Here is a 15,923-nt window from a genome sequence, read left to right on the forward strand (position 1 = left end):
GAAAATAAATGTATCATCCTTATGGTTCATTTAAGTATCTATAGTGTAATTTAGCATTAGTGCTCATATATTATGGACATAATGTCCTGACATCTTATAGATGCTTTCTAGTTCAGCTTGAACGTTAGGATTAATCCATTATTCACACATTGATTGGAAAATAATTGTTTTCATATCCATTGAGGGCAGCACGGTGGCTCAGTGGTTAGCGCTGCAGCCTTGCAGCGCTGGGGTCCTGGGTTCGAATCCCACCAAGGACAACATCTGCAAGGAGTTTGTATGTTCTCCCCGTGTTTGCGTGGGTTTCCTCCGGGTACTCCGGTTTCCTCCCACACTTCAAAGACTGATAGGGAATTTAGATTGTGAGCCCCCATCGGGGACAGTGATGAAAATGTGTGCAAACTGTAAAGCGCTGCGGAATATGTTAGCGCTATATAAAAAAAAAAAAATAAACCATATAAGCACCAATTGTACCAGATAGTACTTTTTTGTATTAGTATTTATTTTTTCATGTTTTTTCTCTTTTTTTATTTACTTTGATTGGGTATTACTGATCCTGTGTTTTCAGGTCCATTTGTGTGTCTACCCACTAAATTAAAAGATTTAATTTTTACCAATTGTTTGTCAATAATGTTAATAAAGTTTGATTTTAAATATATTTGACATATAACCTATAAATTACAAGAAGTATATGTATAATCTCTGTCTACACCACATTCCCTGTGTATTTTTGTATTTAACAATGATCCTTTATATATCTTGGATTTTGAGATGAAAATTCAATAACCTGATGTGAGTATAATCTTCTACAGACATCACACAAGACTGAAGCTTCATATATCGTAGAGTATGCAAAGAGTCTTTATGAAAATGCGCAAAAAGACAGAGCAGACCTCCAGCGACAGGTGAGGACTGAGATCTCGAAATCCTCATTGCATAATGTCACTAGTTTGTGACATAACAGAGATGTTACTTGCTTTAATTTTATTTTTGTGTAAGAAGTTATTTGAGTTTACAGGTTTGCCAAAAATATTCTTCAACATTATGCAAACATAGAAAAGTAGAAATAAGTTGCCTATAAGGATGAGCGAACGTGCTCGGATAAGGTGTTACCCAAGCACTCACGAGTGCTAATCAAGTGAATTCGCCATGCTCAAATATGTTCGAGTCCCCGCAGCTCCAAGTCTCGTGGCTGTTAGACAGCCACAACACATGCAGGAATTGTCTAACAGGCAATCGCCTCATGTGCTGCGGCTGTCTAACAGCCACGAGACTTGCAGCCGCGGGAACTCGAACTTATTTTTCAAGCACGTTCACTCATCACTATTACCTACCTTTTTAAATGGTTTTTAATGTTGATAGTGCTTAATGAAAAGTCCTCCCACCCCTTATAATATACCAATATCTTCCAAAGCAAAGGAATTTTACAAGGAATTCACAAAACAAGTTTTTATATTTTATACGTAATGGTGGGTAATATTGTGATGCAGAAGATAAACAAGTAGCAGTACTCATCTTATTGTCCTGTTTATATCCTAGTTGAGCCATAGCCGCAAGCTTTTAGCAGATCACATGAGCATCTTGCAGAAGATAAGCGAGAAGCTAAAGGGCAATCTACTTCATTGGGATGAAATGAAAACCCTCATGGAAGAAGCTATACAGGCTAAAGACGCGGTATTTAAACCTGTCCCTACTCGCCAATATAAAAAATGGAATACCTTCGTATGGGATAGCATGTCTGGGTGTATATAGCACACACTAGTGGACTTCAGAGCCCAACATGTCAATGTTTTCTTTCATTTGGCTTTTCCTTGTAAGTATATGACACCTACCAAGCTAAATGTCATTTGACTGCAATATCTTTCCATGTGTTGATGTTCTCAGGCAAACCAATGTCTTCAGGATCTTGAGATCCACTCTTCAGCAGTCATTACACAGCTTCGTGGGGATTTAGAATATGAAGAACAGCTTTCAGAGTCTGTAAAAGAGGCTTATGAGCAGCAGGTGATTTCAAAATGTATACTGTTTAAAATAGTACTGTATTTTCAATGAAGTTTGCATAAATCAATAATTCAAGTAATTATTAGACATTTTGTAATGTACCTGATCAGAGAAATCTGCTTCCTTTCCCTCTTATCAGACACTTGTTTCCTTCCCCCTCCTCTTGAAGTCACCATCCACTGTGAAAAAGCAGCTCAAACCTGTCTTGCTTAGAGGATACGGGCTGCAGGTGTCCTGTGACTCATCCCAATATCCTCTGTGGAGAGGGGAGTGAGCAGCAATCAGAAAAACATCATGCAGAACTCTCTAACAAGTGTTTTACCTCACATCAGAGGTTGATTCAGATGAACACAGCTGAGCTCTGCTGTATAATGTTCTCCATGTTACTGTAGTTATTTCTGTGAGCTTAAAAGTGAACAAAGAGCCAGGCATTCCCCTTTCTGTGCCTTTGTGAGAGATCACTGCAGCTCTTCTCCTGCCCCATCTCCCAGTAGATTGCAAAATACTGATAGCGCATGCAGAGAAGAAAAGTGTTAAAAATATCGGACATAAGTTACACAGTGGTCAGAAATAGTGTTATTACTAGAGTTGAGCGACTTTGGTCGGATCGGGTTTCATGAAACAAAATTTGAGTCGGATGAAACTGGTCCGACTAGGGCAAAAAAAAAAAAAAGTCGGAGTTTCGTCCGAAACCCGACCCCAATGCAATTCAATGGGGAATAAAAGTCGGCATTGAGTTGATGAATGTCTTCAACACCGTCCCACCCATTAAGCTAAGTTCGGATGATAACAGTCCCCCATTTGACACATTCAAAAAATGTTTTCCTCCTCAAAATTTGGGGTGTGTACTTATAGTCCATAAAGTAAGGTACTTGAAGGCGCAGTTACCCTTTAGGGCTGTCAATACAGGTAATGAGTGCAGAGTAGGAGGGCTTCTTAAAGAAAAACTAACAGGTCTGTGAGAGCCAGAATTCTTGCTGGCTGAGAGGTGATCAAATACTTATTTCATGCAATAAAATGCAGTATAATTATGTAAAAATCATACAATGTGATTTTCTGTTTTTTTATTTTTAGATTCTGTCTCTCACAGTTGAAGTGCACCTACGATAAAGATTAAGATCCTATACAAAAAAGTGTGCATATAAGACAATAAGTTTTTTTTAGTTTTTATGCACCTTAGTTTGTTTTTACATATTAGTTATTAGATACCCTATATACTCGCGTATAAGCCGAGATTTTCAGCCCATTTTTTTGGGCTGAAAGTCCCCCTCTGCTTATACGCGAGTCATATACCGGGGGTCGGCAGGGGGTGGGGGGTGTCAGAGATCATACTTACTCCCTCCTGGTGCGGTCTCTGCACCCCCCATGGTTGTTCCACGGTCTCCAGCGCCTGCCTTTAGCGGTCACGTGGCACCGCTCATTACAGACATGAATATGCGCATATTCATGTCTTTAATGAGCGGTATCAAGTGACTGCTGAAAGCAGGAGCCGGAGACTGGGAGAAGAGGGCTGCAGAGACCGCGCCAGGAGGGGTAAGTATAGCGATATTCACCTGTCCCTGTTCCCACGCTGCTCACCACTGTCTGTCGCGTCCTCTGTCTGTGATGTTCAGGTCAGAGGGCGCGGTGATGTTGCTAGTGCGCGCCGCGCCCTCTGCTGCCTGAACGTCACTGAGAGATGACGTGGCAGACAGCGGTGAGCAGCATGGGAACGTAGACAGGTGAATATCTCAGGTGCCAGGTCCTGAGCCAGCAGCGATGGAGAGGTGAGTATGTCATTTTTTTTTTATTTGCAGCAGCATATGGGGTCCTATTCTGTGGAGCATCTTACGGGGCAGCATATTCTATGGAGCATCTTATGGGGCCATTATTAACCTTTATGGAGCATTATATGGGGTGTATTTTGTATGGAGCATCTTATGGGGCCATCTTGAACTGTATAGAGCATTATAAGGGACTCCTGATTCAATATGGATATTCAAAAACATTTAACTTACTGATGTCTCAATTAACCCCTTAGCCCCCAAGGGTGGTGTGCACGTTCATGACCGGGCCAATTTTTACAATTCTGACCACTGTCCCTTTATGAGGTAATAACTCTGAAACGCTTCCATGGATCCCGGTGATTCTGACAGTTTTCTCATGACATATTGTACTTCATGTTAGTGGTAAAATTTCATTCAGATAACTTGAGTTTATTTGTGAAAAAAATGGAAATTTGGCGAAAATTTTGAAAATTTCGCATTTTTCCAACATTGAATTTTTATGCCCTTAAATCACAGAGATATGGCACACAAAAAAAATAAATAACATTTCACATATGTTTACTTTGCATCAGCACAATTTTGGAACTAAAATTTTTTTTGTTAGGAAGTTATAAGGGTTAAAAGTTGACCAGCGATTTCTCATTTTTGAAACACCATTTTATTTTTACGGACTACATCACATTTGAAGTCACTTTGAAGGGTCTATATGATAGAAAATACCCAAAAGTGACACCATTCTAAAAACTGCACCGCTCAAGGTGCTCAAAACCATATTCAAGAAGTTTATTAACCCTTCAGGTGCTTCACAGGAATTTTTTGAATGTTAAAAAAAAAAATGAACATTTAACTTTTTTTCACAAAAAAATTACTTCAGGTCCAATTTTTTTTTTATTTTACCAAGGGTAACAGGAGAAATTGGACTGCAAAAGTTATTGTGCAATTTCTCCTGAGTACTCTGATTCCTGATATGTGGGGGGGACCACTGTTTCGGCGCATGGCAGAACTCAGAAGGGAAGGAGCGCCGTTTGACTTTTTCAATGCAAAATTGGCTGGAATTCAGATCGGACGCCATTTGGAGAGCCCCTGATGTACCTAAACAGTGGAAACGCCCCACAAGTAACCCCATTTTGGAAACTAGACCCCCCAAGGAACTTATCTAGCTATGTGGTGAGAACTTTGATCCCACAAGGGATTCACAGAAGTTTATAACGTACAGCCGTACAATTAAAAAAAATCATATTTTTTCCACAAAAATGATCTTTTCACCCCCAATTTTTATTTTTTCAAGGGTAACAGGACCCCAAAAGTTATTGTGCAATTTGTCCTGAGTACGCTGATACCCCATATGTTGGGGTAAACCACTATTTGGGCGCATGGCAGAGCTCGGAAGGGAAGCAGCGCCATTTGACTTTTTTGGCTTTAATTGGGATTGGACACCATGCCGCGTTTGGAAAGCCCCTGATGTGCCTAAACAGTGGAAACCTCCCACAAATGACACCATTTTGGAAACTAGACCCCTCAAGGAACTTATCTAGATGTGTGGTGAGCACTTTGAACCCCAAGTGCTTCACAGAAGTTTATAATGCCCGGGCGTGAAAATAAAAAAAAATCATATTTTTTTCCACAAACATGATCTTTTAGACCCCAATTTTTTTATTTTCCCAATGGTAAAAGGAGAAATTGGACCGCAATAGTTGTTGTCCAATTTGTCCTGAGTATGCTGACACACCATATGTGGGTGAAAACTACTGTATGGGCACACGTCGGGGGTCGGAAGGGAAGTAGTGACGTTTTGCAATGCAGACTTTGATGGAATGGTCTGCGGGTGTCATGTTGCCTTTGGAGAGCCCCTGATGTACCTAAATAGTGGAAACCCCCCACAAGTGACCCCATTTTGGAAACTAGACCCCCTAAGGAACTTATCTAGATGTGTGGTGAGCACTTTGAACCCCCCAGTGCTTCACAGAAGTTTATAACACCCGGGCATGAAAATAAAAAAATCATATTTTTTTCCCCAAAAATGATATTTTTGCCCCCAATTTTTTATTTTCCTAAGGGTAACCGGAGAAATTGGACCCCAAAAGTTATTGTACAATTTGTCCTAAGTACGCTGATACCCCATATGTAGGGGTAAACCACTGTTTGGGCGCATGGCAGAGCTTGGAAGGGAAGGAGCACCGTTTGACTTTTCAATGCAGAATTGGCTGGAATTGAGATCAGACGCCATGTTGCGTTTGGAGAACACCCGATGTGCCCAAACAGTGGAAACCCCCCAATTCTAACTCCATCCCTAACTCCAACACAACCCTAGCCCTAACCCTAGCCTAATGGAAATAAATACATTTTTTTAATTTTATTATTTTTCCCTAACTAAGGGGGTGATAACGGGGGGGGGGGTTGATTTACTATTTTTAGCGGGTTTTTATGTTTGGCAGCTGTCATACGCTAAAAGACGCTTTTTATTGTAAAAATAGTTTTTGCAAAACCACATTTTGAGAGCTATAATTTTTCCATATTTTGACCCACCGAGTCATGTGAGGTCTTATTTTTTGCGGGACGAGTTGACGTTTTTATTGGTACCATTTTCAGGCACGTGACATTGTTTGATCGCTTTTTATTCCGATTTTTTGGACGAGAATGAACAAAAACCAGCATTTCAAGAATTTCTTTTGGGGGGTGCATTTACACTGTTCCCATGACCCTATTTGCTTTGGTGGCAGCTGCCTGACACTGGGCACTCCAATTTAGCTTCTTATTGATGAAGATGCCGACGTCTTTTTCCAAGTCTGATTTGTCCAGCAGTTTCCCATTTAGTAAGTAATTGTAGCATCTGTTTCTCCTTCCCATGTGCATAACCTTACACTTATCTGTGTTAAACCTCATTTGCCATTTTTCAGCCCAATTCTCCAATTTACTCAAATCTGTCTGTAGTTGCAAACTGTCCTTCTTTGTGTTAACTACCTTACATAGTTTTGTATCATCTGCAAATACTGATATTTTACTGTGTAAGCCATCCACTAGATCATTAATAAATATATTAAATAGTAGGGGGCCCAATACAGAACCCTGTGGTACCCCACTAGTAACCCTGGCCCAATCTGAGTATGCGCCATTAATAACCACTCTGTTTTCTATCACTAAGCCAGCTACCTACCCATCTACACACATTTTCCCCTAGCCCAAGCTTTCTCATCTTACTTACCAATCTTTTATGTGGGACAGTGTCAAATGCTTTAGAGAAGTCGAGATAAATGACATCCAATGATTCTCCTTGGCCCATTTGAGAGCGTACATCCTCATTAAGGATGTTTATGATATTTATGCTACCGTAGTGCTTTGCAGTAAATCATTTACATTTTTTGGGCATTTTTACTTGATTACTTTTCTGTATGAAATGTATGACATAATATTATTTAAAACATGCTCCATTTCCTTCAGCTAGTTTTATTTTGTTTTATTATCTTGTATACTTAATAAAATTTTGATTTAATATACTATAATATTTTTACTGTCTTTTATGCACAATTTTTTGTATAGGATCTTATCTTAATTTGTGCTTGCCATAGGATTTTATATACAATTTGTTCCATTTCTGATAATACTACGACAAAAACTACAGACCTCTCCATTCTTTGTAGGTGGGAAACCTTGAAAAATTGACAGTTTAAAAAATACTTATTGTCTCCACTGTATGTGACCCCAGACTTAAGGTGTTATTCTGCAATAAAGACCTATCATCTCTGTCCACAGTGTTTGATCAAACTACACCCCACCAATCGCTAATACAGGAGCCCTGTCTCCCCTGTTCCTCCTCCACTATATGAATCCTTGGGGAGGGGTTTTTGTGGATCCGTGGTTGAGCGTGCACGCTGCCTCTCCATCGGTCGTACTGTTTATGGATGCCGCCTAAAATCTTTGCTTTTCCTCTAAAGCGTTCCTACAATGAAGAATTGGCAGAGTTTGTAAAGAGGGCTCAGTTCGTTTGTTATGAAATGGAAGAGGACCGAACCCAGTTGCAGAGGCAGGTAATGAGATAACATTTGGATTATTTAAAAAATGTCACTTCATCAGATTGGACTACTTTATATAGGATCAGCATTATATAAATTACATATTCCAAACCCAGAGGATGATTAGAGCTAGTATTGCTTCATGTCCATCATTCAGGTCTGAAGCAGTTACAATTTAGAGAACCCACACAAGAGTCAATATGTATTTGTCATTATGGAACTTCAGGCATGAATGCAATTTTTTCTTTGGTAAGCTGAACTCGCCAATTATGACTACTTAGGCCTGTTTCACACATCCGTTTTTTGGCATCCGCCATCCGATTTTTGCGAAATTTTTGTGAAAAAACGGATCCGTTTCCGTTTTACCGCAAACGGATTCGTTTTTTTGACGGATCCGCGGTAACCGCTAATGGAAGTCTATGGGACCAAAAAACGGATCCTCCAAAAAAATGGCGGATCCGTTTTTTAACGGAAAACGACGGATTTGGACGGATTTTAAAAAACGGAAGTGTGATCCAGGCCTTAGTCTGCAGGGCTGTGGAGTCCGTGTCTAATTTGGTGGAGTCTGTATAAAATGGACCGACTCCTAAAATATATATGGTAATAAATTGGGTTCAGTAGTACAATGCAGGATGTGCTGAATATTTTCCCATAAGAATTTGGGAAAGTTATGAAATGTCCTATAAATGTTTGTTCTGTTCCTGATCTAAGGATCTGGGCTTTTAGTTGAGATGAATCTGTACATGTTCAGTAGTGAGTCAGTGCTATGGACTTGCAGTCAGGGAAATTGAGAAGTCTGAAGTTTGGCTTACAGACTCCACAGCCCTGCTAGTCATCCAACTCCATAACCCTGCTAGTCTGCCTGGCACTCAACTACACAGCCCTGCTAGTCTGCCTGGCAACTCATCAATTCTCCTCACTTGTAGTCACTAGGGCAGCAGTAATAATGAGCTTGGTATATTATGGCTTTCTTAAGTGTAGTCAAATCCAAGGGCGACACATATGTGTGGCTTCCACTGTTTATGAAGCACAGATGTGTCCATTCTCTATCATACGATGGGGGTTGCAGAAATAGCTGGTGGAGCAAAAGTTGGCATTTCCAACATTTCTTACTTGTGATGTGATTAATCTGTACTATTTCCTACCATCTTGCCATTACTGTAGTATAACATTTGGATTGTTATAGTTCCTACTCAAACAGTTTATGCTTATTAGTGTACATTATTTACTTGGGCATTGTTATTTCATGTTTGATTCAGATTATTTTCCTACAAATTTAAGGAGGGTGGAAATTCTCACCATCACTTCCGATCGTATTTATGGCCTGGTGGGGAAAGAGATTTTTTATTATGAATAAACTGTTTCCCAATGACCTGGAGTGGTACTGTCAATATGTGAACGACGTGTTGATTGTTTGGTCCGGGCAGGAGTCTGACGTTCCAAAATTTGTCACCTATCTCGGTAACCACAACCTCAATGTACGTTTTATACCTCACTATCCAAATGTTAAAATTTCTTTTTAGATTATTTTTCTGTCTGGGAATTATATCAATGACAAGGTTCACACACCTCTATAAAGGAAGGACATCTCTAGCAACACTGTTTTGCAGTTATCTAGATGCCACCCAGAACACATGATTAGGGCTATTCCACATGGGGAGGTTGTACATGCAAGACACATTTGTTCTGATGACTTTGTTTTTTTTTGTATTTTTTCAAGGAATGCTAATTAACCTTTTCATGACCTTTGACATAACCATACTCCTGGTCGGCTAGGAGTTCCTGACCTTTGAGGTTTGGGTACATCAAGGCGATCGTGCGCACAGCACAGGACCTGTGATTGCTGCTGGGAGCTCAGCTTATGTGACAGCCGAGACCTGGCCTTCACTGCCAGGAGTGGTGACTGCACCGCCCTGGCTGTTTAACCCCAAAAACGCTATGTCAAGCCTGTTAGACCATGCCAGGAGCATGATCTAAGAGGCTTCTGTCAGAGTAATACTGACAGGTATCATCTTCATGAATCTGGAGCGTCTGTCGAGTGGTGTGCGCTTCCATGCACTATACCTGGCTTTGAGAATACCACAGCTCGTCATCGAATAGATGAGCTGTGGCGCCAAGCATCAGTCCCTCCACAGCTCTACCAAAATGGCGAGAAAACACCAAAGTTGCAAAATCTAGGCATGACTCATAGTTGCGCCTAGATTTTGCATTTTTTCAAAGCTTTTACAGCAGAATTCTGATGAAAAATCTTTGAATCAGGCCCTGTTTATCCAGTGCCATGTAGGAGTATTGTTTAAGAGCTTAAATTGCAGTATGTTTTAGGATACAAGGCCTTTTGTTTATGATCTTTTTCATTCTGGATTTGTAATACATATTTCCTACAATCTGGTTTGTATTTTCCTTCTCCCTCATCCCTGTTCCCTGGTGGTAGTGCTCTCAGGCGAGGGCGTTGATGTCTCAGCACTGGCATCTGTTTGAAGTTATGAAGGAGAAGACCCAGTCGGCGCTCGGAGAGTATGAAGAAGCCAAGATGGAAAGGGACTTGGCAGTTCAAGAAAATGAAAAGGTGAATTATTGACAGCAGAATAAATGCGTTTGTGTATTCATATATTATACATATTTGGATACCGTTGTAAAGACACACTCCTTACATGCACATTATTAATCCTGCTAGGTAACGGCAGAGAATGATCAGCTGAAACTGGAGAATTCACGGCTGGGCTCAGGTTTGTGTTAGTGATTTACCTTTATTTTTTTGATTGGGGAGGCCGCACACACTTAATCTTTGTTACAGCTGTCAAAATTGCAGATAAACTTTTCAAAGAAAATTATTACATGATTGCAAAAAATTTATTAAAACGCTAGGCTGCTCTCAACAGCTGCAGATGAAAACCTCAGCAACCCTGTGCGCTGCTGTCTTTTCACTACTCTCCTGCACAATCACTTAACCTTTTTGGGAAACTGATGTTTCACCAGCAAGATTGCAGGACTGATCTTCATGGTCCTGTGGTTTTGCATGGGAAAATGCTTTAAATCAGCAAAATTAATCAGTCACTTTATAGATAGTGCAGAGATTTCTTCACGAAATCACTCCTGTCCATGTGATGACTAGTGGAAGAGCACGTGTTCAGTCCATCAGCTTCCTCCTATTGAAAATCGTCTTTCACATTAACGTTCACAGGTAGCTGAACTCTCGCGGAAATTACCGCGAGAATTCCGGATTCCATTCAGCAGCAAAATCGTATTTTAAATTTCTGCGATTTTCCCGCGGAAAAACTAGCGTTTTGCAAGCGTAATTGGCTTGCAGAATGCTAGCGTTTTCCAAGCGATCTGGAACATCACTTGGAGAACTGATTGACAGGTTGGTCACACTCGTCAAACATAGTGTTTGACAAGTGTGACCAACTTTTTACTATTGAGGCTGCCTATGCAGCATCAGTAGTAAAAGATAGGATGTAAAAAATAAAAAATATTGTTATTCTTGCCTTCCGGCTTCCCGCGCAGCCTTCCTGCCTCTCTCCACGCTCCCGGTCCCAGTAAACCTTTGCGAGAATGACCGCGATGGCGTCCGTTCTCGCGGGATTGCGACGTCTCGTCGTCATTCGCGATGACATTGCGCTCCGACATCGCGAATGACCGCGAGACGTCGCGATCCCATGAGAACGGACGCCATCGCGGTTATTCTCGCAAAGGATTACTGGGACCGGGAGCGTGGAGAGGCAGGAAGGCTGCGCGGGACGCCGGAAGGTAAGGCTACTTTCACACATCCATTTATTAAAATCTGGCACGATGCGGCGAAAATTGTGAACATAGAATGTAATAATTGTCGCATCGTGCCGGATGGACATGCGGCGCCTCCGGGTTTTGCCGGATACGGCAAACATGCGCCGTCCGGCGTCTGCAAAAAACGTTGGCTGCAACGTTTTTTTGCAGCGCCGGACTGGCTTTTTCAACAGCGCATGCCCGGGCACTGAGTTTTAACCCCACAAGTGCACGGCGCGCATCTGTCTCTCTCTCCCCCTCCCCTTCTCTCTTTCCCTCTCTCTCTCCCTCTCCATACGCTTCATACCTTTCTTTGGCTGGCTCTCTCGTCCCCCGCTGTCTCTCTGGCTGCTCTCTCGTCCCCCGCTGTCTCTCTGGCTGCGCTCTCGTCCCCTGCTCTCTCGTCCCCCGCTGTCTCTCTGGCTGCTCTCTCGCCTCCCGATCTCTCTCCGGCTGGCTTTCTCGACCCCCGGTGCTGCAGCTCCTTTTCGCCGCACGCCACCGGACCCCTGACACCGGATGTCTGAAAGAGGCCTAAGAATAACAATATTACTCTGTCACCTCATTGGGGGACACAGAACCATAGAACCATGGGTGTTATGCTGCTGTCCACTAGGAGGCGACTCTATGCATAATCTGAAAAAGATTAACTATGGCTCCTCCTCTGCAGTATACACCCCTGGACGGCGTTAGCCTTCTCCAGTTTTTGCTTAGTGTCGCATAGGAGGCACACCTAAAAATTATTTTTTTTTTTCACTCCGTTTTTTTCCGACGGGATTACAGATGAACAAAAGTGGGTCTCCTGTGAGACTCCCGGCATGGCTCCTTCCTCTGTCCCCTATTACGGGGTGCCCAGTTGAAGTCGAGATGGCTATTCCCCATGTCGCTCCTTCCCCAGTCCTTCGGGTGCTGGTTCGAAGTCTAGACCCCCCCCCCCCTCCTTCCCCAATACCTTTTGGTTTCCGGGTTGAGGTTGAGGCGAGGATAAAGCCCCCTGATGGTGACAGCAGCACCCTCCCTAATCCCCCGCTGGGGGCATTAGGTTGAGACGCCTCAGGTAGGGTCTGTACAGGCAGCACTCTGCAGCTCCCAGCAGCATACGCCAGCACACTGCGGCTGCATCCAGGGACCCCAGCCCAGCTGCGGGCTCCTGTTGGGGCCGGGGGGGAGTGCAGGCAGGCATGGTACAATAGAGACACAGGGCTCCCTGCGCCCCTGTCTCTGCTGCAGCACCAGCTCTATCGTGCTTCAGAGGGACCCGTCACAGGGCCCCCCTTCCACTTATAGCCCCACCGCTATCCTGCCTTTAGATCCGGGGGAGTCCGGTTCAGATCCGACTCCCTCCCGGACTTTCGCGCCGTCCTGGAGCCTTTCTGGGCATCAGGCATCTAATTTAGGCCGCGACTTCGGCTTAGCTGAAGCCGCCGCCTCCTCTCCGCCCCCCCAGCCCGCCCTCCGGATGACAAATATGACACTCTACAGTGTCATAGAGGGGGCGGATCGAGACAGAAAGGGCACCTTTTTTTCACACAGCTCTGCTGCGCTTTTTCAGCTCTCCGCCCCCTTCTTCCCCTTCCTCTTCTCGGCGGCCATTTCTGCTGCAGGACGTCAGCAGGACCAGGCCAGCCAGTCTCCGGGGGGCACAGGACTGCGGATCTTCGGCGCTGGACCTAGGGGCACACTGGTGGGGTGAGATCACAGCTGAGTTTTTTACTCGGCTGTGAATCCATATTCCCTATAAGGCTCCCCTATAGGTTCCTCTGCATAGCCACCCCTGTAGGGTCCTCTGCATAGCCAGCCCTTCTGCACTCTGTGCACTATGCCGGGCTCAAGGTTCAAGAGAACCAGGCAGGACAACTTTTATGCATTCTGCACAGCCTGCAAAACCACTCTCCCCAGTCGCAGCACGTACCCGCACTGCCAGAACTGTATCACTGGGTCAGAACCCCGAGAAGCCCCTACCAATGCTTCGGTGTCTGCTACCACGCCGGAATGGGCTACTCAGATGTCGCAATCTATGACGCAGTCTATAGATAACCTAACCTCCACGTTGCTTCAGGCTCTGCCGGGTCATGCCTCGGCTATGAACATTACCCAGCAAAGTTAGAGCTCGACTCAGGTACATGATGTCCCGGCCACATCCAGACGTAAGCGGACCCACAGGTCGCCTTCATCTGCGTCATCCCATAGCATACGGTCATCCCCCTCTAGGGAGAGACACCGTAGTTCCAGGTTACCTAGACTGTCCCCTACCAGAGACAGACAATGCAGATCTCCACAGCGATCCCCGACCACAGAAGAAATCCGCCTCAGTGATACACAAGATTCGTAAGGCATTTGTGACTCTGCCTCAGACAACGAAACGGAGGGGTCCCTGATCCCAATTCCCCCTAGCAATACAGCGCTAGTTTAAGACGTAATCTCTTCCATCCATCGGGTGCTGGATATTTCTGATCCGCCCCCGGAGGCTCTAGATTACAAGATTTCATTTGAAGGTGTTCTAAAACCGCCTAAGGTCTTCTCTAATCACCCAGAATTTAAGGCGATCCTTAACATGCAGTTCTCACAGCCTGAGAAGAAATTCTCCAATCCCAAATATTTGGAGCCAAGGTACCCCTTCCCGCAGAAGGACACCAAGGAATGGACAGATCCACCCGAAGTGGACCCCCAGTCTCTAGACTAGCAGCACAGCCCTCCTGTCACTGCCAGATAGCTCAACCCTCAGGGACGCAGCAGACCGGCAGGTAGAACGCATGGCTCGTTCAATTTTTGAGGCTGCAGGGGCCTCCCTGGCTCCTGCGTTCGCTTCAGTTTGGGCTGCCAAGGCCATTCTGGCTTGGGCCAAAAAATTGCAAGATGGCTTCCAAGCACCAACCCCTGAGCTGTCGGACCAAGCGGTTCAAATAGCAGTTGTAGCAGATTACATGCTTCATGCAGCTCTGGATTCAGCAAGGGGTGTAGCGGGGATAGCATCAAACGCCATTACGATTCGGCGTATCCTCTGGCTGCGGGAATGGAAAGCGGTTGCGGCCTCAAAGAAGTCCCTCACGCACCTCCCGTACCTCAGAGGGCGGCTTTTCGGTGAAAAGTTGGACACGATATCCAACGCCACCTGGGGGTAAGAGTACCTCTCTCCCTCAACTAAAACCTAAACGCACTTACAAAAAGCGTAACCAAACACGATTCCGATCCTTTGGGAATTCTTCGGGCTGGTCCGTCTCGCGCCCAGCACAAAATCGTAACCGTTCCCCACGCAGGGACAACTCACGGTCGACACTAAGGCCGGACAAGACCTGGCAGCCAAAAGCAGGCCAGTCAAAGCCCAAAGGAGGAAAACCTCAGCCTTTCTCCTCCTCATGACTCACGAACTCCGGAAGACACCCCACCCGTAGGCGGACGACTTTTGCTCTTTCAGCAAGTCTGGCTGCCTATTACAGAAGACAGGTGGGTCAGGGAAATAGTGTCTTCCGGATACAAGATAGAGTTCACTTCCAACCCACCGAACCGGTTCTTCCTCTCTGCTACCCCAAAACCGCCAGCCAAGGCTCGTGCCTTCCACCAAGCGGTTTCCTCCCTTCTTCAAGCAGGAGTCATAGTACCGGTTCCCGCGGCCGAGCGTTTCCGAGGGTTCTATTCCAATCTATTCGTAGTCCCCAAGAAAGGAGGCAGCGTACGGCCCATATTGGACCTAAAACAACTCAACAAAATATGTACGAGTTTGTCATTTTTCGCATGGAGTCCCTTCGGTCCATCATTGCGTCCATGGAGCAGGGAGAATATCTCACCTCCATAGACATACAAGACACATACCTGCATATACCAATTGCTCCCGCCCATCAGAGATTTCTCAGGTTCGCAATCAACCAGGACCACTACCAGTTCGTGGCTCTCCCGTTCGGACTCGCCACAGCTCCCAGAACGTTTACCAAGATCATGGCCACCATGGACGTTCTACACTCCAGATGCATAGTCGTTCCATACCTGGACGATCTCCTCATCAAGGCTTCCACCTTCAAGGACTGCGAGCTCAGCGTCTCAATCACAGTCGACACTCTGAGTCGCCTGGGCTGGTTAGTCAACCTACAAAAGTCATCGACTACTCCGAGTCAGTCTCTGTCCTTCCTGGGGATGCTGTTCGACACCTCCAGGGGTCTGGTGCTCCTTCCCAAGGACAAGGCACTGGCTCTCGGTCTAGGAGTCCGCATCCTCCTTCACAGCCCCACCCCCCGATCTCTCCGGTTTGCCATGAGAGTCCTCGGCAGGATGGCGGCAGCAATGGAAGCGGTCCCATTTACCCAGTTTCACCTCAGGCCTCTTCAACTAGCCATTCTCAAGTCCTGGGACAGGAATCCCTTTTTCCCTCGACAGGGAGTTCCAGCTAACA

At 44.8% G+C, this 15,923-nt stretch overlaps 1 protein-coding gene across 1 annotated transcript in view; it reads left to right on the forward strand.

The window, feature by feature from the left end:
* Positions 1-15,923, forward strand: part of SPAG5 (sperm associated antigen 5) — a 137,204-nt gene that overhangs the window by 54,890 nt on the left and 66,391 nt on the right. Inside the window, exons 7-12 of the mRNA XM_073565525.1 lie at positions 813-905; positions 1,540-1,674; positions 1,885-2,004; positions 7,700-7,792; positions 10,209-10,343; positions 10,452-10,503. Coding sequence (XP_073421626.1) covers positions 813-905; positions 1,540-1,674; positions 1,885-2,004; positions 7,700-7,792; positions 10,209-10,343; positions 10,452-10,503 — 628 coding nt within the window. The remainder of the gene's footprint in view (positions 1-812; positions 906-1,539; positions 1,675-1,884; positions 2,005-7,699; positions 7,793-10,208; positions 10,344-10,451; positions 10,504-15,923) is intronic.

This window comes from Dendrobates tinctorius, unplaced genomic scaffold, assembly GCF_039654945.1.
Source record: "Dendrobates tinctorius isolate UK_male_01 unplaced genomic scaffold, ASM3965494v1 ptg000016l, whole genome shotgun sequence".
NCBI lineage: Eukaryota > Metazoa > Chordata > Amphibia > Anura > Dendrobatidae > Dendrobates > Dendrobates tinctorius.